Genomic DNA, 25,545 nt, shown 5'->3' on the forward strand with positions numbered 1-25,545 from the left:
GATGCTTCTCTGCCTCTGTATCTATCTTTTTGTTCATCAGGTTATAATGTTCTTTATTATCCATAAATGAGTGAGATCATGTGGTATTTTTCTTTCACTGCCTGGGAGCCAATGATTTTTATATTACAGCCTCAAATGATTAGAAGAAGCCAGCCCTCCAGCAAGAGCATACAATGGAGTCAAGACAGTCTCTTCAATAAATGGTGCTGGGAAAATTGGACAGATATATGCAAAAAAATGAAACTAGATCACCAACTCACACCACACACAAAGATAAACTCAAAACGAACAAAGGACTTAAATGTAAGACATGAAATCATGAAAATCTTAGAAGGGACCATAGGCAGCAAAATCTCAGTTATCTCTCATAGCAATATGTTTACCAATACATCTCCTAGGGCAATGGAAACTAAGGAGAAAATAAACAAATGGGACTACATCAAAATAAAGTTTCTGCACAGAAAAAGAAACCATCAGCAAAATAACAAGAGAGCCCACTACGAGAGAGAACATATTTGCCAATGATACATCCAATAAGGGGTTAATCTCCAAAATTTACAGGAAACTCATACAACGTAATAAAAGGAAGAAAAACAATTCAATTAAAAATTGGGCACATGATCTATATAGACACTTCTCCAAAGTGGACATACAGAAGGCCAAGAGGCATATGAAAGAATGCTCAAAGTCACTAATCATCCAAGAGATGCAAATCAAAACAACAATGAGGTACCACCTCACACCTGTCAGAATGGCTATCATCAACAAATCAACAAACGACAAGCGTTGGTGAGGTTGTGGAGAAAAGGGAACCCTGGTACACTGCTGGTGGGAATGCAAACTGGTGCAGCCACTGTGGAAAACATTAGGGAGTTTCCTCAAAAAATTAAAAATGGAACTCCCATGTGACCCAGTGATCCCACTTCTAGGAATATATCCTAAGAAATCAGACACACCAATCAGAAAGAATATATGCACCGCTATGTTCATAGCAGCACAATTCACCATAGCTAAGATCTGGAAACAGCCTAAGTGCCCATCAGCAGATGAGTGGATTAAAAAACTGTGGTGAGGGTGGAGGAATGGGGCGGGGCGGGGAATGTGTATGCATATAAGCATAAGCAATGGACACAGACAATGGGGGGAGGGAGGATGAAGGCCCGGGCTGGGGGGCGGGGACAGGCTGGGAGAGGACAACTGGGAGAGAAAAGGGACATATGTAATACTTTCAACAATAAAGATTAAAGAAGAAGAAGCCAGCCCTCCAACATGATGGAGGGTAATCTGCTTATCTCAAAATCTATTGACTCAAATGTTAACCCCCACCCCACCCCACCCCCCCAACACACACGCACACCACCCTTCATAATAACATCTAGAATAGTGTTTAACCAAATACCAGGATACTGTTGCCCAGCCAAGTTAACACATAAAATTAACCATCATGAGCACCTACCCAGTTGCTTTTCACTGAGGATATAACAGACAAGACAAACACAGACCCTGGCCCCATGCTATTTTCTGAAAAAATTAATTGATTCAACAGGTGCCCCAGTTTACATAACTTCAAGCTCAAGTGCAAAAGGCTGAAACCTGCTCCTCTCTAAATAGCAAGCATTGAAAAGGAGGAAGAGAGATAAAGACGTCTTCGGATGCAAAAGCTGGAGGCTGGGGAAAAGTAGCAGAAAGGAACTCTGTTACCTTTGAAGATGAACTTGAAATCAGTCACAGCTTTGTCAAGGTCATCCCTACTCACTCATGCCCCCAACTGACTCTTCCAGGAGGGGGTGGTCCCCTTTAACCATTTTGAGGTGGGTATAGTCAGAAGAGGCTGATGTTTAAGCTAAATGCTCAGTAATGGATAGGTGTACACTTGGCAGAAAAAGGTCCTTCCAGGCATTAGAGGTCAAAGAATCCATAAATACAGATAAAAGGGAAATACATTACATTTGGGGAGATACAAAGTATCCCTGGACTGGGGCACAGGGCTCAGTGGAAAGCACAGAGACAAAAGAGGTGGACAAGTACAAACGGGGCCTTGTTTCTCATGCATGCTTGGACTTGGCAATGAGAAACCATGAAAAAGGTTAAGCTGGACAGAGATGTGATCATTTCGAAAGACTACACTGGCTGAGGGTCCTGGGGATTGATTACAGTGGGACAAGACTGGAGTCAGAGACCATTAATGGGCAGATTAAACAGTCTGAGGAGAGATGATGAAGGCCTAAAAGTGAGACTGGAGAGGAACAAGGTTGAGAGATGCAATGGGATTAGAATAAGAAGACTTGGTGATTTATTGTGTGTGTGTGTGTGTGAGAGAGAGAGAGAGAGAGAGAGAGAGAGAGAGAGAAGTTTGACTTGTCATCCACTGGAAGAGGAGCAGATGGAGGGAAAAGAATTCCATTATTTTGAAATGAGAGCCTCTAAGATTGGTCGTTTCAACCAGTGGAACTGCTCATCTTCAAGGGCATCACACAGGCCTGGTCAAGGAGAAACACAATCATGGTGACCACAGAGGGCATGTCCCGACCCCACCATCCTGGGTCACATAAAACCAGGCTTCTTACATAATCCAGGAGGAGGGAGCAAGGTCCCTCAAATTGACTAATACCAGACTTCCTGCCAGTCTTTGTATCTGGCAGATGAAGAAATAATTAGATTATGTGTCATGGTACAATTCATAGCTGATAGTTTTATATTATTCAAGTTAATACTTCAATAACTCTATGAGATCAGTTCTATTATTGTCCCTATTTTACAGAGAGACCATGTAACTTTCCCAGGCCATCCAGCTAATAAGCCGTAGAGACAGGGTTTAACCCTGGTATCTGCGCTGACTCACAGCCATCAGATCAGGGCCAGGAGGAGGAAGCTACTCAGACTTAATTTAACCCATTTTTTATTCTTATACAATCCAACTACTGAATAAGCTAAGGATATTTTGCCTTTTTCCACAAAGCAATACTAATATAGGGGGGCAAAAGAGGGGAAAATGGGGGACATCTGTAAAACTGTCAACAATAAATATTAAATTAAAAAAGAAATGCCAGGACAAAGCTCATCCTATTTACAATTCATTTTTTAAAATGTGGAGATGAGATCTTATACAATTTTCCTTTTTGTTGTCACTTCCCTTAGTGTTGCAGTGGGAACTGAAAGAATGTTGTTATCTGTTTGTTCGCGACGACCCTGTAAACTCAGGCCCTTTTAGCCAAAATAGGTTGCCTGTCTTTAGAAGCAAAATAAAAGCATTGTGCTCTTCGTCTGCTACAGGCACACTGAACACACGGGACTCACTGGATGTTGTTATAGGTCAGTGGTCGGCAAACTGCGGCTCCAGAGCCAAATGTGGCTCTTTGGCCCCTTGAGTGTGGCCACGAAGTTTCAATATCACTGTATGTGCGCGCCTGCACCTGGTATTTTGTGGAAGAGCCATTCTCAAGGGGCCGCAGTTTACCGACCACTGTTATAGGTGAAAGATTTCACATCTCCCTTCAGTACTGCTTAATGAAGGTAGTCTTTCTCCTCCCTCTGGGAGAAAACCTATGCAGCCCCCATGACATTTCTACCCACTTTCATATAATAAAAATGTGTGCCTGACCGACGTGGCTCAGTGGCTAAACGTCGACCCATGAACCAGGAGGTGACAGTTCGATTCCCTGTCAGGGCAATGTCCCGGTTACAGACTCGATCCCCAGTAGGGGGACATGCAGGAGACAGCTGATCAATAATTCTCTCTCATCACTGATGTTTCTCTCTCTCCCTCCCTCTCCCTTCCTCTCTGAAATCAATAAAAATATATTTTTAAAAAATAATAAATAAAAATCTGTAAGTCAGCTTTAAATTGCAAACTGAGTCTCAGTCACAGGAGTACAAATGCCCCGCACAATACATGAACCATCTCTTCAATCCTCACTGAAAGGTAAGGCTTCTCTCCCTGGCGGTGGGCACATAAACCTACCTTCTCTCCCACCTGGCATGTCTCCTCCCTGAGCTGGGTCTGCTTCCCGGGAGGGCCCAGGCAGGGAGAGGGAAGAACGTTAGGGCAATAGGACAGTGGTCACTTGAATGACCCTGTGGTAAAAGGCTTAGAGCTCTGTGGGCAGCTGGAGCTTAAATGTTCTCTTTCGGAATGTGTTTGAGGTCCTTGAGGGGCTCCCCAGCATTGGGACCCCCTCTGCAGCTCCTGCAGGTGATAGTTATTTGATTGACCTGCCAGTAATTGGGAGAAATATGTTGAAATATATTTGCAATATGTGTGTGCATTATATATTTTGAGGCAACCTGGTGTGCCACATTTAGAATTGGTGGGGATGTGTGCTTGGTTGAGCCGTGTACTATTCTACAGGGATCCTCTTTCCCTAACAGGGCCTGTGCTTTGCAGTCTCTTTTACTCGGACTCCCCTGACGTACTTATGTCAGCCACTCCTGCCACAGCTTTTGAGTAGAATAGGCTTCTTTTCTTTTTCTCTTGCCTTTTTACCTTCAAACGTTCTCTGTCCTTGTAGTTGAAATATGTTTCTTATAAATAACACATAGCAGGCTTTGTTTTTTTATTTCTGATGTTTTGTTTCGTGCTTGCTATTTGCCTACATTTTTATGTTTGGTTTTGTTTTTACTTTACTGCCTTCTTTAAATTGACTTTTTCTCTTATTTCATTTTCCACTTAGCTGCCTTGGAAACTATATACTCCCTGTGTATTCTTTTTTTTTTAATAATATATTTTTAATGATTTCAGAGAGAGAGAGGTAGAAACATCAATGATGAGAGAGAATCATTGATCGGCTGCCTCCTGCATGCCCCCTACTGGGGATAGAGCCCGCAACCCAGGCATGTGCCCTTGACTGGAATCAAACCCAGGACCCTTCAGTCTGCAGGATGACGCTCTATCCACTGAGCCAAACCAGCTAGGGCTCCCCGTGCATTCTTTTGTAGTTGCTTTGGAAATTTCACCAGGTCTGATTGTGGCAGGCGGACTGACACCCCCACTCAAAGGTGTCCATGTCTTAATCTCCAGAACGTGTGAGAATGCTACCTCACAGGGAAAAAGGACTTTGAATGGGATTATGTTAAGAATCTTGAGATGGGGAATTATCCTGAGTGTCTGGGTGGGCCCATTTTCATTACAGAGTCCTTAGAAGAGAGCGACAGGACGGCTAGAGTCCAGGAAGGTGGTATGATGACAGAAGCAGAGAGAAGGTCTGTAATATGCTGCACTGCTGGCTTTGAAGACAGAGGATGAGGTCCTTCAGCAAGAAAAGGCAAGGAAAGAGATGCTTTTCTAGAACCAGTCTCGGGAATGCAGCACGACTGAACCACTGTAGACTTCTTACTTCCAGAACCATAAGAGGATAAATGTGTATTGGTTTAAACCACTAAGTTTGTGGCAGTTTGTGACGGCAGCACTTGGAAACTAACACAGATTTTGGTACCTGAAGGTGGCATGCTGCTGTACCTGTGAAAGTGGCTTTGGAATTGGGCAGTGGCAGAGATTGGAAGAACTTTGAGGCGCATGGGAGAAAAATGCTAGGTTGCCTTGATCAGACTGTAGGTAGAAATATGCATGTTAAAGGCGCTGTTGAGGTTGCAGGCTTTACCCCTAGTAGGGAGCGTGCAGGAGGCAGCCCATCACTGATGTTTCTCTCTATTCTCATTCTCTCTCTCTCTCCCCCTCCCCCCATTCTCTCTAAAATCAAGAAAACATTTTTTAAGGCACTGTTGATAAAGGCACAGAAGGAAATGAGGAACGTGAAAGAAAGTGGGGGGAAAAAGAGATCCTGGTTATGTCGTGGCAGAAAACTTAGCTCACTGGTGTGTCCTATAGTTGTGTGGGAATCAGAATGTAAAAGTGATGACGTCTGATATTTAGCTGAAGAGATTTCCAAGCTAAATGTTGAAGGTTCATCCTGATTCCTTCTTGCTGCTCACAGTAAAATGCAAGAGGAAAAAGATAGCTCAAAAACTGATAAGAAAAAGAAGAAGAGGACTTGATGATTTAGGAAATTCTTTGCTTAACCAGATTGCAAAAGATGCTAAAATTATGAGATTCACAGTCAGGGGAGCATTCCTTGGAGAGAAGAGCCAATAGTATGGCTGGACAACCGTTGGCTAGTGCCTTAAATCCTTAAACCAGGCACTATTCTTACTGTTTGAAATATTCATTATTTAGATTTACTTATATGATGACCAGTTTCTTTGCTCCCTGCTCCATCTTACAGTTCAGACCTTGTGTCTGGAGTGATTGTCCTCCTTTCTGGGTACAGGCAGACCTTGTTTTACCGAGCTGCACTTCACTGTGCTTCGCAGACATTGTGTTTTATACAAATTGAAGGTTAGCACCCTCCTCCAGCAAAAAGATTATGATTCACTGAATACTCAGATGATGTTTAACATCATTATTGTTTTAAGCAATAAAATATTTTTCCTTTTTTAAAAAAATATTTATTGTTGAAAATATTACATATGTCTCTCCCCCTTCTCCCCCCCCCCCCCCTCCCCCCCCCCCCCCACATTCACCTCTTCTAGCCAGCCCCCTGCCTCCACCTCAGGCCTTCGCTACCCTATTGTCTGTGTCCAGGGGTTACACATATATGCATACAAGTTCTTTGGGTGAACTTTTCCCACCCTCCCCTGCCTTCCCTCTGAGATTTGACAGTCTGTTTCATACTTCTAAGTTTCTGGATCTAATTTTGTAGGTACATTTATTTTTGGCATAATGCTATTGCACACTTAATAGACTACAGTATATTGTAAGAATAACTTTTATATGCACTGGGAAACCAAAAAGTTTGTGCAACTCACTTTATTGTGATCATTTATTGCAGTGATCTGGAGCCAAACTCACAATACCTCTGAGGTATGCCTGTATATTATTAGAAATTCCTTAAGTGAGGGTGTGTTGGTAGCCATCTCAGTTTTTATTTGAAAATATCTTTACTTCTCCCTCACTGTTAAAATAAAATTTTACAAGGTATACAATTCCAGGTTAATCTGTGGCATACAGAGAGGGCTCAATTGGAATGATTTCCTTCAGAAAGAATTTGCACTTTCTTTTTCTGAGTATGGGTGGGGAGGACATAGTTGAGCATGACAATGTCTCTCAGCCTTTTGAGTGTATTTTCTAATGTTCTATGGCTCCTATTATTGCTGTGAGAAGTTGGTTGTCAGTCTCATTACTGAGTTTTGAAGGCATTCTCTTTCTCTCTAACAGTTTATAAGATCTAATCTTTATTATTGATGTTCTACAGTTTCACTGCAAGGTTTCTAGAAATGGAGTTCTTTTTGTTAATCTTCCTTGATTTAGGTTGAGTCTTGGATCTGTTGGCTCATCTGATCTTAAAAAATCTCAACGCTTATCTTTTGGAATATCTCTCTCCTCTCATTTAGTACTTTGATTAGACTCCTTTCAGACTTTCTTATTCTATCCTTTGTACTTTGTGGCACTTTTATATATGGGCAATCTCTTCATCTCTCTGTGCAAGTCTCTCTTCCAGTTTGTTAATTCTCTTTTCAACTATGTCTACTCTGTTGTTTAATCCATCCACTGAGTTTTTAATTTCAATTACTATGGTTTCTTTTATGAAAGTTCTATTTTGGTACTGTTGTTTCTCAAATGTGGCCAATCAGTTGATAGTCTCTTGGTTGATTTTTAAACTTTTATTTTAAATATATATATAATAAATTTATATTCTATGTTTAATATCTCCAATATATATGTTCTTGGAGGTTTAAATCTATTATTATTTCTGTGGACACTCACTCATGATGGCTTTTTTCCTCATGTGTGTAGAATTTATTATGAGTCAATATTTTGTTGACCTTAATCTATGGCATACTGAGGGAATCAGTTGGAATTATTTTCTCCAGAAAGTATTTGCATTTTATTTTTCTGGGTATTGATGGGGAGGGAGCATTACCAACCTGGTACCTTAACTAAAAATTTCAGTAGGTCTTTGACCAGTACTTCTCAAAGAAATTCCCAACGAAAACTATTTCTTCTTTTCTTTTTCTTTTAACCGGGTGCTACTTGATTTTTTACTGTGTATATGTTGATAAAATTGAAATATTTAAAAACAAAGATTAGTCCATTTTGGACCTGCTGTATTCATAGGTTTAGTACAGTCCTTTTTAAAAATAATTTTGTGCTACACAGCCTGGCTACCAAAGAATTATTGACCAAAAGCTAAGTGGACAAACAGAACTTTGAACTTTAATAAGGCAGCTCCAGTGAACCCAGACCTGGCTGAGCAGGCCAGGGCCTAAAGATAGCTGTAAAGGGGCAAAGTAAATCAATTAACTCCATGGTGTTCATCTCTTGATATCAAAACTTCTTTCTTTACACGCTTCTCCTCTGATCCTGTGGAGATGAAAATTGACATCCATAATCATATTCTACCAAAAGAATGGCCAGATCTAAAAAAGGTAATGGTGACTAATTTGCTGAATTATTTTTGGAACTTCTCCAGGGTTTCTCAATGCCTCTATTATAAACCTAGCTTTTCTTTGAGGAATTAGATGTTAAGTTTCTCTGCTTTAGGAATGCTTTAAAATTATTTGGTAGCTCTGATTTCTTAGTTTTAAAAAATAACTTTTATATTAATTTTGAAAGAACATTGATCAAAGACATAAGTCTTTCTCAAAATTCCTTTCTCCCCTTAAATGAAGCATTCTTTAAAATTTCTGGACAATTTAAGTCAGGCAGTTTCACTTCCATTTGAATAACATATTCAGCTGCTGGGAAGGGGAGATGCATGCCAACCACAGAATTGAAAGTTACAGTTTCAAGTAAGAGACTATTAAAAAATGGAATGTGACAGGCTTCCGGGATTTCTACAGCATATCTCCTTTCCAAAATGTTTAAAATAAGGTTTAGAAGCACCAAGAGATAACTTATGGATTTTTTTATAGTCTATTTTAGGGTGCTGCCTGAAACCTTTCCTTTTTGATGTTCTTTAAGCTGTAAATCCTTGTTATGAACAAGAGAGAAGGAACATCAAAAACCCCAGAGGAAATGACATGAGGCCTTCGCACAATGAGTGTCTCTAAAGACTCTGCTCTGTGCTTCTCCAAAGATGGGAATTTCCTCTTGGCATTAAGAACTTTTGAATGAATAACTGTAACTGAATAAAACCACTAGGAAGGTGGGAGACATGAAAGAAATCTAAAATTGGCTTGAGTTTTGTTCGGGCTAATTATCAGGTTTTACCCAATCTTAAGCCTTCTCTAGAACTTTCACACCATTGATAATGTTTCACCTTTTTATCCCAAGTGAGGAAAAATGGATCAACCTAACCTCTGATTAAATAGTGGCGCATTGTGCAAGTAGCGGACACCATTTTCTTCTCATAGTTGACTCCTGGAAGAATGTTAACCTTAAGTGTTTCTTTGTTCATTGGTATTTTAGGTAAGATGGGTGGTAGGCATTGTGGATTGAAAAATACAAATGATGCTGAATCATCTTTGAAAGGCTGTCCTGTTACAGCCAATGGTAAAAGCTAACCCCATCAAACTCGCCCCTCCAAACGGAGTCTGAGTGCCTACCTGGGAACTTGCTGTTCTGAATGCTGTTTTCCTCGCCATATTTTATTAAAGCGTAAACACAACCTCACAATGTTTGTGATGATGACCTAGCGCAGCCTAAAAAGGTTCCTCCTCTGCTAAGGGGAGGGGGGGGACTGTATCCTGTGCCACAACCCACCTCCCAGGACTTGTCTCCCACCCAGAAGCCTGCCTCTAGTGTGAGCAGAGAACTGGTCAGCAAGAGCTGATCACTTCTAAGTGCCACCTAATGCAGGGCCCTACAGGTATTGTGAAAACTGCTTAGGAAGCTGAGGGAGGCAGAGCATGGGAGGCTATAGCCATAAACGGGTGCCCGGAGACTCAGCAAACACCTGTTCTCCTGGCTCTTTAGCCCACCCCCGCTTCCTATCTTCTAGCTGTTGCCTCCAAGAGGGAGGGGCATTTTGTCCTGATAAACCAGGCTTCCATCTAGCAGTCTCACAAGCTGCAAGCAGATAACAGATACACAGGATGATGATGATGATGATGATGATGATGATGATGATAGTAGTAGTAATAATCATAATACTCTTATACTTCCAGGGAGCAATATGTAATTTGATCCACATAAAATCTTGCTAACTGCAAAATTTATAGGATTTATATTATTAACGCTGCTGGATAAAGTCCTGGAGACTCAGAAATGAGCCTAGAATCCCAGAGCTATGTGGGATCATGGCGGCCCCGCCCCACTAATACCACCACACCCAGCTGAGAGAGCTGGCCCAGGAGAATGGCACTGCTATAAGGGATGTCCCTGCTTCCTTTTGCCGCCCCCACCCCAAGTGCCTCCCTCGACACCAGCCCGCTCCCAAACACACCCCAAACCCACGTAGGGTTCATCATGGGGTATTGGAACTTGGCTTCCAACCTGCAGGTCAAGCAACCAGATCTGTTATATGGTAGAGTTTTGCATTTGAGTGCAGGCAAGCCAGTGACAAAACAACGAGCAGAAAACGGTTCTGTGTTTTCAAATTGGGAGGAATGGGATAAATAAAAATACGTGAAATGGTGCTGGGACCCATCTCCCTCCGCATTTTCAGTCTATGTGGTCAGAGTGATCACTGAAGTGACAGTGGTTAAGAGCAGGTCTTCTTTGGTGTTCATATAGTTCAACAGTTCCAGCAGATTTTCCTTTGCCTTCCAATTGTTTCTTAGGGGGCAAAATATTTCAAAGCATCCATCTCTGATCTTTTCTCACCATTTTTTCAAACTTTCCAATAAAAGAATGAAAAGAATAAACCAGTACTAGTTTTATGTTAAAGGATGAAGCCTGTTTGGAAGAACTAACATCTCTTTTCAAACCTGACCTTTTCAAAAATTAAATATTAATAGACACACCTCAAAAACCTTGCTCTCCTTATGCAACAAAGAAACAGAAAAGGAGAATCAACATGCCGGCTTGATGATTAACTAATCATTACAAAAGACTAGGATTTGAGAAAGCTTTTCATTTCACTTGCTAATAAGTCAGAGTTACAATTAAGATCTGTGAGGCAAAAAGAGAGCAGAATCAGAGGGCCCTTGATTAAATTGTTTCTAATGAATCAGTACCCACACTCTGTCACAAATAGGAGCACGGTGGCTAAGAAACCACGGTGGAAGTGGTTTCAGGTTATCCACATGAGATTATTCATAAAGACAATGATGATAATAAGGTTTTGGCTTTTTCCTTCAGCAAGACTCTACTGACCACCAATGATGTGTCCAATAGTAGGGCTTGCAAAGATTCTTCTAATTTTAAATGGAGTCGAAAAATTCTGGCCTTTAGTAAAAAAACATATATGTACATCTTCTTTCATTAGCAATAACTTAATTACACTTGATCACCCTAAGATTTTAGGAGACAAAATCCCAGACATAGTTCAACTTCTGAACAACCTCTGTGAAGAAATACATATTTGGTTTCATCACCCCCAAGGTGCATCATTTACCTTATGAATGTGTGAGATGCCCAAGACATTAAAAATGTCATTCAGTTCCTCAACCTGATTCATATGTTCCCAATTCAGAAGCACATCTTTTATATAGAGAAATGAATGCCCTTGAATTTTTAAATTTGTTATGTATTTGTCATGCCCATAAATTCCTATGGGACATTGGTCCTTGTCAGCCAAATAGCTTCAGACTGTAAATGCCTCCTGGCAAGTGCTCGGACCAAAGTTACCACCAGGGTCATCAATTTCCAACCCCAGGCTTGTTTCAACCTAGGATGAGAGCTGGGGGACTAAATGGATCCCAGACTTGGAGCAGAATTAAGTTGGCCCAAATAAGTTAGGTATTTGCAAGGGGCCTAGAAGAAGCACAAAGTATTCAAATTTTGTGCTTTGCAAGAAAGGGGAGGGAAGAACACTGAGTGACAAAGGGCTCCTTCCTTCACAGTGCTTCTTTGTGTCTGATCCTAGAGTGTGCCTTATTTTACCACCTAAGGATAGAATAGACTGTCACCACTATGCCACCCCCACTGCCATCACTGCCTGCCACCACTACCATTACCATCACTGGTACCACCACTGCCACCAGACTCATTACCACAACCATCACCACTACCCACTCACAACCTCCACCATTGCCACTACTGCCACTATTATCCCCACCAAAACCTCCACCATCATCATCACCACTGTTGTCGCCACCATATCCACCACCGCCATCATCACTGTTAGCACCCAGGAAAGCCTTTCTATAAACCAGGTCTGGTGTCAATAGTTTTCTATGAATTATCTCACTAATCCCCACTAAACCCTATGTCACAGCTGAGGTTATTTGTTAAACTCAATTACACATAAGGAAGCGGTGACTTCGAGATGTTAAGTTACTCCAACAAAGTCAAGTATCTTCTAAGTGGTTTGTTGTGTGTGACAAGAGCCCTGTGTTCTGCCTCCCTCTGCCTCTCTGCCCTTCCCCAGATGGGGTACTTTGTAACCTGCTAATTTATGCATGGGTTAAAGTTCCAAAGGGAATTCAGAAAAAGTAAGAAAGAGAGAGGAAGGAATGAAAGACAAAGAGGGAAGGAGGGAAAGAATAAAAATAAAAGTATTTTCTACACTAAAGTAAGATTTCAAAGGCAAATTTCCAGTTTGAGAGTTCATTCTGAAGTGTAACTGAAGGAAGCAATATCCCAGCCCCTCCTCCAGCATGCTTTATCTCTGGACAGCTTTATCCAGGGGCAGAGAGGGGGGGAGCACAAGGGTATTGAATGCATGAAGGGAAGAGAGTGTGGGGACACAGGCAATAGAGAAACTAGGTACAAGGAGGAGGAACGTGGGCCCCTGGTCCACAATTTCCCTTGCGTGCCCAACCCACTGAGCCAGGTCCTCTGACGTCCCTTGGGGAGAAGCAGGTAGATCCAGAGCTAAGTTGATTATTTGTTTTTTGTGGGGTTATTTTTGTTTGTTTGTTTTTTAATCCTCACCTGAAAGTATTTTTCCATTGTTTCATTTTTAAAGAGAAGGAGTTCTTTTTAAGGGAGGGAGGAACAGAGGGAGGATGGAAGAGAAACAGTGATGTGAGAAAGACACAGCAAATGTTGACCACTGGAAGTTCCTCGATTGGTTGCCTTGAGCATGCACCCCTACCGGGGCCAGGGATTGAACCTGCAAACCAGGTACATGCCCTTGACTGAGAATCGAACCCCCGAGACCCTTCAGTCCCTAGGCTGATGCACTAACCACTAAGCAATGCCAGCCAGGGCTAAAATGATTATTTGGAGCTGAAACTCAAGAACAAAACTTAGTCGCAGGTAGAATACAGGTGGTATGAAATTGACCTAAATCTTAAGTCTTTTGGAGCCGACCAAAGTCACAGCCGCACAAACACTCCTGTGCTGCAGGCCCAGACTTCCCCTCTCAGTCTGGAGGGGAGAGCAGAGCTAGGACGAGGGATCTGCCAAGCCCTGACTTCCTCAAGACAAACTCGCTATCATGACATAAGAACCAACCACTGTTAGCTGGTCTCCTCCAACCAAAACATGTGAGAAGTTGTACTCACCTTCAGCTTCTCATCTACCCATCACTGATGCCTGGAGCTGTTGAGGAGGCTTCACATCACTGTCTCTGGCTGCCATACCCTCCCCTCTTACATCACAATTTGAGAGCCATTGCTTTGGAGCATGGAAATGTTGACCTCTGGAAGTTCCTCTCCAACCTGACCCAAAACGACCTTTTCAATCTTCATTCCCTGGCACCACCTGACCCAAGTTGTGGGTCAGAACCTTCCTCCAGGCTCCCAGAGAATTTGTGCATCACTCAATCACAGCACATCTCACATGTGATTATGGCTTTTCAAGTACTTGCCCAACCCAGCGCCACCCTTTCAAGACTGTGCTCCACACAGGCTGGAACTGTCCTTCACTTTTACTTTCTCTGCCCTCGTAAGGCCAGTCATGGGTGGGATTCCATGAGGGTTTGTGAAATGAATGAATGAAGAGTGAATGAATGAATGAATGAATGAACAAATGAGATTTAAAAACCTATAGTTACATGAGTCACATATACCTATGTTCTTAGGCAGAGGCTTACAAAATTTTTTAGTCATAACTGTCAGGAGAAATATATTTTATATTGTGACTCGGCACAAACATCCACATATATAATGGAAACAAGAGTTTCATGAAATGAAAAATTATACATGGGAGGCATTCTGATCAATCCATCCCACTCTACTCCATTCCACTCCACTCCACTCCATTCCCTTCCATTCCACTCCACTCCATTCCACTACACTACACTATATTCTATTCCATTCCAGTCCACTCCAGTCCACTCCATTCCACTCCACTCCACTCCATTCCCTTCCATTCCACTCCACTCCATTCCGTTCCACTCCACTCCATTCCACTACACTACACTCCATTCCATTCCACTCCACTCCATTCCACTACACTACACTATATTCTATTCCATTCCAGTCCACTCCAGTCCACTCCATTCCACTCCACTCCACTCCATTCCCTTCCATTCCACTCCACTCCATTCCATTCCACTCCACTCCATTCCTCCACTACACACTCCATTCCATTCCACTCCACTACACCACACTACACTACACTACATTCCATTCCATTCCAGTCCACTCCATTCCACTCCTCTCCATTCCACTTCATTCCATTCCAGACCACTCCACTCTACTCCATTCCATTCCACTCTATCCCATTCCACTCCACTCAATTCCACTCCACTCCATTCCACTCCACTCCACTCCATTCCACTACACTCCATTCCACTTCACTCCAGTCCACTCCATTCCACTACACTACACTCCATTCCACTTCATTCCATTCCACTCCACTCTACTCCATTCTATTCTACTCCATTCCACTCCACTCCATTCCACCCCACTCCATTATATTCCACTCCATTACATTCCACTCCATTCCACCCCACCCCACACCACTACATTCCATTCCAGTCTACTCCATGCCACTTCATTCCATTCCACTCCACTCCACTCCACTCCATTCCATTTCATTCCTCTACTATCTTGGCTTGGGTGTTTCAAGAACCAGACCCTGAGATAAAGATTCAAATGCAAGTTTACTTTGGAGGTGACCTTAGAAAACACCAGTAGAGTGAGGAAGAGAGACAGGAAAAGCAAGGCATCCAAAGAAAGTGTAGAATGTATACCTCACCCCAGCCAGACCTTTGATTTAGTGTATTCAATGTATTCATAGAGGAGCATCCTCAGTCATTGGGTGAGGACTGCTGAGGGGAGTGGGACACTAATTTATTAGTACTAGAAGGGCCTGACCAACGTTGGCTTCAGTGGCAAAAGAGCTGGTGTGAACAGAAGTGTTAAGGGGAGGGAATATGGGTGGGACACCAACACCATCTGCTACATATACTGTTCGGTATTTTTAGAACATCTGGGTCACTCACTGTTCACTAAATTGATTTCATGGGTCATAACACACAGTTTGAAGAGCAGTGTTCCAATATGGCATTTCCTAAAGAGTGGTTCTTATATGTTCTCCTGGTGGGTGAAATAGTTTAATTGGTACAGAAACAGATATTTTTTTAACATAAATCCTCATTTTAAAATTGCAACCTGCATGAGGATAAAAGGTAAAACTAGCACTTCTATGATATAGAATTTTATTCCTGAATAAATGCATTTAAGGAAAGAAAATAAATTGTTTAAATATAAATGTTGAATAAGTGGTGCATGGATATGAGGGGAAGATGGGAAGGTGGTACTTGAAAGGATGGAGCTCAGGATTTTTTGCCTCAGAAATGCCCTTTATTGCAGTCCTGTCTGCTTTGCTCTTTCCGTCTAACTGTGCCTCTCCCCCTGCAGAGATTCGGCTATGGAGGCTGGGTGCAGCTCCAACACCACAGCAAGGTGAGTTTCTCCCAAAGTGAGCCCGCCTTGGACCCAGGGACACCCTGAGCCTGAGACCTCCGGGAGCTCTCAACCCTTCTGCCCTCCTGTGGACTTTGCAGTAGACAAGGGAGCAGCACTGACCACCAGGGGCCAGGGGCCTCATCTCTAAATTATTAGAAAAAATGCGGGTCACTTCAAAGAGCAGTATTCCGGACGGTAAATTGGAATTTGAAAAGCCATTAAGAAACCTCTTTTTTTGCCCTCAAACCAATTTTAGCACTTATTGCTCTGCCTTAAGGAATAGATGCTGGAGGACATAGATTTGGGCACTAACCTGGCCCCCTCCACAGGTCATTATAGTAGATGAAGGCCAACCAAATAAATGGAACAGTTTAGGTTTGAGCACAAGCTAGAGAAGTTAAACACTGGAGACCCGGGAGAAGCCACTGTTTGGTAAGAGGAGAAGGTGCAAGGAGAACTGAGAAGGAGCTCAGAGTCCAGGGCTGCAGAGAGGTCATCCCTGACTTCATTTTCAGAGGCAGCACGTGCCTGCGTGGAGCTGGGAGGGAACATGCCTGAGCGTCCAGCTGGAACACACACGTGCCTTAAGCGGACCTGGGAGACTTGCGGTCTGGGAAGACGCGGTTACCCTGTGCAGGGGGAACACATGCAGTGTGATAAGGTTGGCGGCCTGCTTTTCACCAAGTGCTGGAGGACATAGATTTGGGCACTAATCCTGGAGAAGACCTCCTGGAGGAAGTGACGCCCAGCCTGAGGCTTGAAGCAGGAATAAAGGAAACAGATTTCCAGGAAGAGAAGACAGGGAACAAAGGCATGGAAATATTAAACTTATCTAAGCCCACAACTCAAGCACTTGCTATGACTGGGACCAGCATTTCTCAAAATGCGATCCCCAGACCAGCAAGAGCAGCTTCACTTGAGAAGATGGAAGAAATTCAAATTCATGGGCCTCAACTCAGACCTACCAAATCAGGAACTCCGAGGAACCCGCCAGCAGTCTGTTTTGACAAGCCTCCAAGTGATTCGGACGCTTACTCAAGTTTGAAAACCACTGCCCATATTCATTCACTCACTCACTGGTTTTTATTAACATCACCAGGCTAGGCCTGGAAAATATACTGGTGAACAAGACAGACCTGTTCCCTGCCCTTGTGGTGATAAACTTCTGCGGGGAGACAAACCTGATCACTTTGGAGAATGGAATGACAAACAGTGCTATAATAGGGAGGCTAATCAGGGCTGGCTGCACGGGCAGCTAGTGAAGACTTGGAGGAAAGGAAGGAAAACCTGGAATAGCGTCCCTGGCTCAGGGACCAGCGGTTACAAAGGCTATCGCATGAGGAAGAGCTATGCTCAAGAAACAGAGAGGAGGGCATTGTGGCTGAGATGTGATGAAACGGGGAGGCAGTAGGAAGTGAGGCTAGTGAGGTAGGCAGGGGCCAGATCATAGAGGGGCATGTAGCACATGCTAAAGAATCTGGATTTTATTTTCAACACAGTGCAAAGTCTTTGGAGGGTGTTCATGGCTTAAAAAGACCTTCAGCGGCAGAGAATGGATTGAGGCAAGCAAGGGTTTTAGGAGCAAAGTGGTGGGAAGAAGCTGAAGAGGTGGGCAGAAGCCTCATCAGATGGAGCCTTGGAGATTGGGTTTAGGCCTTTGAACTTGATCCTGAAGGCAGTGGGGAACCATTACAGAGTTTTCAACACCAGAATCTGTGAGGCAGCTCACTCTCACCTTCATCACAGGGCATCCACTAAGTGCTGATGTGGACACTGAGCCGCACTTGTGTGCTGAGCAGTGCCAGTCCCGAGCCTGGGAGCAGTGATCTAAGCTGGCCTCGGGTCACCTCGAGGAGGAAAACAAGCTGAGCAGAGCTGATTACAAGGCTGCAAGGAAGCCCCAAACGCAGGGACAGGACGCTGTGATTTTTATTTTACTCCATATCCCAGGCTGCAGTCTGTAACTTCGATAATGGATTTGAATGGCCTTCGTTTCATTTTGTTTTCATGTCAAGATATTGCATAAACTTAACAGCAGATCTCAAAAAACAAAACAAAACAAAAACCAAACCCAAGAAGGAAAATATTTCCAGTCACATCCAGTCCTACACATTTCCTACATATTTCCAGCAAACTTGGATACAATGGTAGTGTAACAGAACAAAACAGTGACACTCTCCTTCCTTCTCCCTCAAAACAAACAAAGTAAAACAAAACCAAATCTGTATTTTTTATAATTACAGTGGTCAGGGATTACAGTCACTGGAAAACAACATGTGAATGTATACAAATATTCAAATTAGACTAATAGCAAGGAGAACATCTAGCTTCTTTTCTTAATGAATTTCTTTTTTTAATTTTTTTTATTGTTTTATTGCTTAAAGTATTACAAAGAGTATTACATATGTCTCCTTTTCTTTCCTGCCCTTGACAATCCCCTGGCCTCCCCTACCCCCCAGTGTCTTATGTCTCTTTTCTTAATGAATTTCAATGCTTTGGAGATGAATGATGGGGTGCTTGTGTGCCATGGTAGAGCACTGTTCAGAATTGAAAAAATACCACTTGTCTTTTGGTTGAATATTTAGGAAAGTGTAGGTAGCAAGACAATTTGTATGGCCTCCTCTCAGGAGCTGCACGGGGTGGGGGTAGGACTGAGTCCTGATGGCAAGAACCTGGGAGCATTTCAAATGATGGACATAGGGCCTCTTTCTAAACCGTGGGTCAGCAGCATCTACAGATCCCCACTGAGTGTTTTCCAGGCCCTTGGGGCTACACACACACACACACACACACACACACACACACACACACCATTTCCATCACACCGAGCATTAAATACACACTATTCTGTGTAATTCCATGTAATTCCGATCATTGGGTTCCAATTGTGAAAATGATTTTCCCCTCACTGGGAAGCCAAGAAGAAATCCGAATGGATAAAGGTATTTATTCAATAGCGATCCTTTTGAGCTCAGTGAACAAAAAAGACAATACATAGCAAGGGAGTCGGGGAAAGTGGGAAGCCCAAGGCAAGGGGAGGTTTCCATAAAGATAAAGAATCACAGACCAGTGATCATCGACTCCAGTGTTTGAAAATAAGAGTTGCAACCTAATAGTGAATCATAATAACAAGTCAGGGGTGTTAGGTAGGACAGCTTTAGAAACAAAATAGATTACAAAAGAAAACAGCAGGATGCACTGTTCATAGTAAGAGTCAATGTTGTTTCATGGAACTTTTGTCCCAGTTTGTATCTGTTTAAATAGATTTATATGGGTCTACTGGGTCACAATGGAAAATATATTTCTGCATGTGAGGTCACAGCCAAAATGGATTGAAAGCCATTATTCTAGTCCCGTGGTCAGCAAACCACGGCTCGCGAGCCACATGTGGCTCTTTGGCCCCTTGAGTGTGGCTCTTCCACAAAATACCACGTGTGGGCACGCATGTACAGTGCGATTGAAACTTCGTGGCCCATGCGCAGAAGTCGGTATTTTGTGGAAGAGCCGGTATTTTATGGAAGAGCCGCATTCAAGGGACCAAAGAGCCGCATGTGGCTCGCGAGTTGCGGTTTGCTGAGCCGCAGTTTGCCAACCAGTGTTCTAGTCCAATGCTGTCATTTCTGTTTTTATTTTGAAGGTTAACTTTTCATTACATAAAGTATCATTTCAATAAATTCTCCGCCACCAGTACCCCTGTCGACAGACACAGCATGTGGCCACTGTCTTTTTGCATCACTTGCTCTTGATTAAAAACCAAGCATTGATTGGCCAAGCTCAGGGCAAGAAGAGCAAGCATTTGGGCTTTTGAACTTTATTAGAGGAAGGCTGGGCTCTGCCTCCACCAAGACTCTGATAGGAGATTCCCCAACCCAGGAAAGGTGTTCAGATGCTGGCAGGGGGACTGAAGCAAGTCAACCCTGATGTCAGAGACTGGGTTCTGCTTGGACACAGACACCTGTCACGGTTACACAAGTCACTTCTCACTGACTTCTTCCCCCCAGTCCATGAGAAATGAAAACATGGATCTTAGGGCTTCCTCATGCAAGCCAGATGTGAAGGGGCTGCCACATCTGCAGGGGAAAAGTGGTTGGCTTTCTCCAAGCAGAAATGGGGGAAGGTTTTGTCCATGGGATAGAAGGATGGAGAAGGAAGCTGTGGCAAGGCCTGTGTGCAACTCGCAATCAAAACAAGGGGGAGAGGGGGAGGGCAGGGACTCCTTCAAGCAGAGCTCAAGGCCTTTGATCACCACATGCCCACTTGGCGGGGCCCAAGGGCAATGTTGAGCCCTAAAGCACTGCCAGAGGTGGTGTGCCCTCACAGCAGGGAACAGCGGGAGACAGCCCTAGTTAGCCACATATCATTAATAACTAATAGTTAGAATAACCAACACTTAACATGTGTCAGATACCCATGGGCTTTATATGGATTCTCCCATTTTATGCTCACAAGATCCCTTTAGGGTATAAGTTATATTATTTTTTAAGTTAAGTCATATTATTATCCCTATCTTAAAGATAAGCAAACTGAGGCTCAGAGAGGTTACACACAGTAAGTAGTAAAATGGGGACTTGAACCTGAGCAGTCTGATTTCAGGGACCTGGATCAGAACTTTTCCCTTTTCTTTAGGGATCACAAACTGGAGGCTGAATTTAGAAGCCACTGCCATGCTTCTGTACAGTCATTTATCTTGGCCCCCTGCCCTGAGGAATAAGAGATAGTGTACACAGGCGGCACGATGCCCGGTGGAGGTCAACACCTTGGCCCCAAGGTCTCACATGCTGCGAGACCGATTCACTTCATTGCCCACCTCCTCCTGCAGGTGTTGACATCAGTGGGCCCTGCTCTGCCGGACAAATCACTTCCTCTGACTATCCATCTGTGGCTGCTCTATAAAACCAGACGGCTGGACTACACAGTCTATCTCCGAGGTCCTTTTCAATTCTAAAATGTTGTGTTTTATCTAGAGTTTTCCAGACACTGAGCCTTCCTCTCGGGGTTTGTAGCCAGTGGTTCAGGGAGACAAGATGACCAGCCAGCCTCAGTCATGAAGCCCCAAAAGGCCATGACCATGGCCTTGTTTCTCTCTGTGCCCAACTGCTGATGCCTACGTGCACACTCCTTTAACTCCAGGCCAATTGAAGGCAGGAGGGTGAAAAGTTGAGCTCTGCTGAATGAACAGATTTCTCCTATTAGGGGAGAACCATGTTCCAAAGTATAGAAGAAAGGGTTCCTCTAAGTAAACTTAGGTTAACGTTGCTGATGTGCCTCTTCTGCCCTAGGGAGAAGCGAAGATGCTGAAAGATGGGAAGGTTTTCAGGGTGGTCCAAGAGAACTGCTGGGATCCAGAAGTCCGTATTAGAGAAATGGACCAAACAGGTACTTACTCTGAGAAATGTTACCAGTGATCACATCTGATAGAAAAGCCACGTCTCTCCCTGAAGTCTGTTGACCATTTTACAGGATTTATGTGATGGTAACTTCCGATCGCCTTTTCTCCTCAGAGCCAGACTGCTCCAACTTCACTTGGGAAGGGATGGGCCTCCCACTAGAATTGTTTTAGTGTGGATTAAAAAATTTTTTTAATTAAGTATACCTGTTTAAAGTAGAATGTTATATCATAAAAAACATAAATGTGGCATTTTATTATTTTAAAGCTTTTTAAGTTCAAATGTATAACATGTATTTATTATTAGAGTCGATTAAAAGAATAAAAATTAGCCCTAGCTGGTTTGGCTCAGTGGATAGAGCATTGATCTGCGGACTGAAGGGTCCCAGGTTTGATTCCCGTCAAGGGCATGTACCTTGGTTGTGGGCACATTCCCAGTAGGGGGTGTGCGGGAGCCTTCTCCCTTCCTCTCTGTAAAAAATCAGTAAAATATATTTTTAAAAATAATAAATAAAAGAATAAAAATTAGAATTCACAGAGTAGGGATGCCAGTTTCCTGCTTAGTCAGATTCAGGATCCAATTTCTTCCCACACTTTGTCTTGGTACACAGTACACAGAAAGTCCCCACTGACACATAAGGGGTGGAAATGAGAGCAGTTAAAAAGCAAGTTAATGGTGTAATCGCAGAATCGTCTATAATGAAGTTAATTCCAAAACTTGAAAGAGGAGAATTGGGACATTTTTGTTTCAAAGCTGAATCACTAACAATTTCTGAGAACTGCTTTGCATTCTTTATCTTATATTTATAAAGCGAACAAGTCCCACAATTTAAAAGAATTCAAAAGACCATTTAAAATATGGTATGATGGCCACACTGTGCTTTCACTTGTTACTGTGCCACCCAAGTACACATGCTCCAGAAGATGGGCTGAGCCTGTGGGCACGCATGGGCCATGCCAGGGGGAACAGCCCTACAACACTGCCAGGCCTAAGCTTCAACACTGGTGGTCTAGATGTAGACCAGAAAACAAACACAAACACTTCATACCCACAAATGAAGGAGCAGCTCAGAACTACCACCTTCTTAATCAAAGATAAATGTATAAGAAGTTAAAATATATACACAGAGATGGCAGGAGGCATTTTGCTCCAAAGTCTACACAAAATGAGTTAACCTGTCAGCCCCAAATGAGGAGGTGGTCTATTGAATGTTAGAATTTGGTCCAGGATACTTTGGGTCAGGAATTGCTTTATAGTTTTTATAAATAATTAAAAGTATATTTAAATGGCATTCAAACTGAACTTTGCAGAAAGCCTGAAGACCTCTGCAGACCATTCCACAGGACACAGCATAGATGCCCCTGGTTTAGAAGTATGTGGTGGGAGGGGAGCTAGGGAAAGAGCATGCTTCTCACATCTACAGCAAAGAGCAAGGCTTTGTTCTAAATGTAACCCTGAGCAAGGATCCTCACCCCTTCAAGGAGAAAACTAGAGGAAATGAGACTTGGATGACTGGTATTGGCTTAGATAAAGGGTGTCTCCTTTGGGTTTGCTGTGTGTTTCATTCATTGGCTGTCTTTGAGAGCACAGTCATGACTATTCCTTGCTGAGCATTTACTTTGTGCCAGGCACTTTTCTCAGCACCTAACATGTATCAACTCATTTAATCCGTATAACAACCCTAGGGGGGTATCATTTATTATTATTCCCATTTTACAGATGAAGAAACTAAGGAACAGAGGTTAAACAACTTGCCCAAGATCACACAGTTTGTAGGAGTCAGAACCAGGATTTGAACCCGGGCAGTTTGGCCCCAAGGGCTTAACAACTACATCCTACCACCTCTGTGGAGGTAAGAAGATAAATGACAAAGGCCCAACACAGAATATTCCAGCAATCCATGCCATCTTCACAGGGAGCGAAATGTAACTGGCAGCCCCTGGGTCACTTCATCACAAGATCCAACACAGGACAAAGGCCAACATAATAACAGTGAGATGATACACATGTAAGCATTTCCTAAGTCCTCAACTAGGTTGGGTTCCTACTGACGCTGGTTCTGAAACAGACCCCGGGAGGTCAGAATTGGGGAGGGATCCAGGCCTGGTGCCGGTTGGGGTAGAAGCTCAACACCTCTAAGTGGCAGGCATTGTTCTATCTATTGTTACCTAAGGGGCGAGTAAGTTCATGGATTTTCTCAAGATCACACAGCTAGTAACAAGCAGAGCCAAGATTGTGCTTAGGCTCTTTTCATTCCACCACAAAAGCTTTTCCCAAACCTCCCTCAGGGTAAGGATCACCTGGGGTGCTGGTTAAATTTTTTTTCAGGCCCCATTCACTAAATCAGAATTTCCAAAGGAGGGCCTAGGAATTTGTTTTTAAAATGTTCTGCCCCCACCCCAATTTTAATCAACAAATAAGTTGTATAAAGGTTGTGCTATGTCATACTGCTAACCCTCTCCTTTAAAAAAATGTAAGTTCTAACTATATTAGACTTGTTTTCCCCCTTTAGTTCTGAGAGGCCAAAGAATATGTATCAAAATCAACCAATATAGAGGAGAGACCAAGATGGCGGCATAGGTAAACACCGGAGACTGCTGCCGCAAACAACCACTTCAAAAATACAACTAAAAGACGGAACGGACATCACCCAGAACCACAGGAAGGCTGGCTGAGGAGAGACTCTTCAACTAGAAGGAAAAATAACAGCACACCGAGGCTCAGAGGAGGCGCAGTGTGGAAAAAACTCAGGTGCGGAGGTGCGCGCGCAAAGCGGGCTGGTGGCTGAGAGCGCGGTTGTCGTTTTCGGTCAGGGGGGAGTCTCAGACTCTGAGCTCCAGATACGGGCGAATCGCTGGGGACTCGGACCCAAACGGGAGAAGCGGGAGTGTCTGGCATCAGTTGGAAGGCAGCTTTCCCTCCGAGGTTTGCAGCGGTTCCGGGGGTTCTGAGAAGCAGAGCCTCTGGGAACAGGACTGAGGGCACCATAACGGCTCCCTCCGCCCGCCCTGTTGAGCCCGCCCCGCCCAAGCCCTGCGCAGAGCCATTTGCCAGATCGCCTCAGGCAAAGGCTAGATTAGCACCTCCCCAGAGGACAGAAGTTTTCCGCGGCAGACACAGCTGATTCACACAGCCAGTCGGCCTGGTGGTCAAATCCCTCTAGTATTAACTACAACAATCAAGGCTCAACTAGAACAAGACTGCGCACAAAGACCACTAGGGGGTGCACCAAGAAAGCATAAAAAATGCGGAGACAAAAAAACATGACAGAAATGGAGGATATAGAGCTAAAAATCGCAATTTTGAGGGCTTGCAAAAATGTGCTAGAAGCTGTCAATAAACTTGAGGAGAGAGTCACGAAAACTAATGAGACCCTCGATGCTATGATAAAGAACCAACTAGAAATTAAGCATACACGGACTGAAATAAAGAATATTATACAGACACCCAATAGCAGACCAGAGGAGCGCAAGAATCAAGCCAAAGATTTGAAATGCGAAGAAGCAAAAAACACCCAACCGGAAAAGCAAAATGAAAAAAGAATCCGAAAATACGAAGATAGTGTAAGGAGCCTCTGGGACAGCTTCAAGCGTACAAACATCAGAATAATTGGGGTGCCAGAAGATGAGAGACAGCAAGATATTGAAAACCTATTTGAAGAAATAATGGCAGAAAACTTCCCCCACCTGGTGAAAGAAATGGACTTACAGGTCCAAGAAGCGCAGAGAACCCCAAACAAAAGGAATCCAAAGAGGACCACACCAAGACACATCATAATTAAAATGCCAAGAGCAAAAGACAAAGAGAGAATCTTAAAAGCAGCAAGAGAAAGAGACTCAATTACCTACAAGGGAATACCCATACGACTGTCAGCTGATTTCTCAACAGAAACTTTGCAGGCCAGAAGGGAATGGCAAGAAATATTCAAAGTGATGAATACCAAGAACCTACAACCAAGAATACTTTATCCAGCAAAGCTATCATTCAGAATTGAAGGTCAGATAAAGAGCTTCACAGATAAGGAAAAGCTAAAGGAGTTCATCACCACTAAACCAGTATTATACGAAATGCTGAAAGGTATCCTTTAAGAAGAGGAAGAAGAAAAAACTGAGGGATGAGGGAGGTCTGGGACAGAAATCCTGAGAGAAAGTGGACAGGGAGGAGCAGCCAGGGAAGGGAGAGCGAGGATGAGGTGGAGTGGAAAATTGCTGGCCTACATGGGCCTAGGAAATACAGGAGAGTCTGGGCTATTCTCATC

At 43.3% G+C, this 25,545-nt stretch overlaps 1 protein-coding gene across 4 annotated transcripts in view; it reads left to right on the forward strand.

Annotated features, from left to right (window-relative positions):
- Nucleotides 1-8,248: 8,248 nt before the first annotated feature.
- Nucleotides 8,249-25,545, forward strand: part of ACMSD (aminocarboxymuconate semialdehyde decarboxylase) — a 49,671-nt gene continuing 32,374 nt past the window's right edge. The window contains exons 1-3 of one of the 4 annotated variants that reach the window (XM_005868857.2): nucleotides 8,250-8,421; nucleotides 15,853-15,897; nucleotides 21,180-21,276. In XM_005868857.2, the coding sequence (XP_005868919.1) occupies nucleotides 8,365-8,421; nucleotides 15,853-15,897; nucleotides 21,180-21,276 (199 nt within the window). In that variant the 5' untranslated portion in view covers nucleotides 8,250-8,364. Of the gene's footprint in view, nucleotides 8,422-15,852; nucleotides 15,898-21,179; nucleotides 21,277-25,545 lie in introns of those variants that run through there. The other 3 variants (XM_005868856.2, XM_005868858.2, XM_014541769.1) reach the window with 3 other exon arrangements.

Source organism: Myotis brandtii, unplaced genomic scaffold, assembly GCF_000412655.1.
Source record: "Myotis brandtii unplaced genomic scaffold, ASM41265v1 scaffold278, whole genome shotgun sequence".
Taxonomy (NCBI): domain Eukaryota; kingdom Metazoa; phylum Chordata; class Mammalia; order Chiroptera; family Vespertilionidae; genus Myotis; species Myotis brandtii.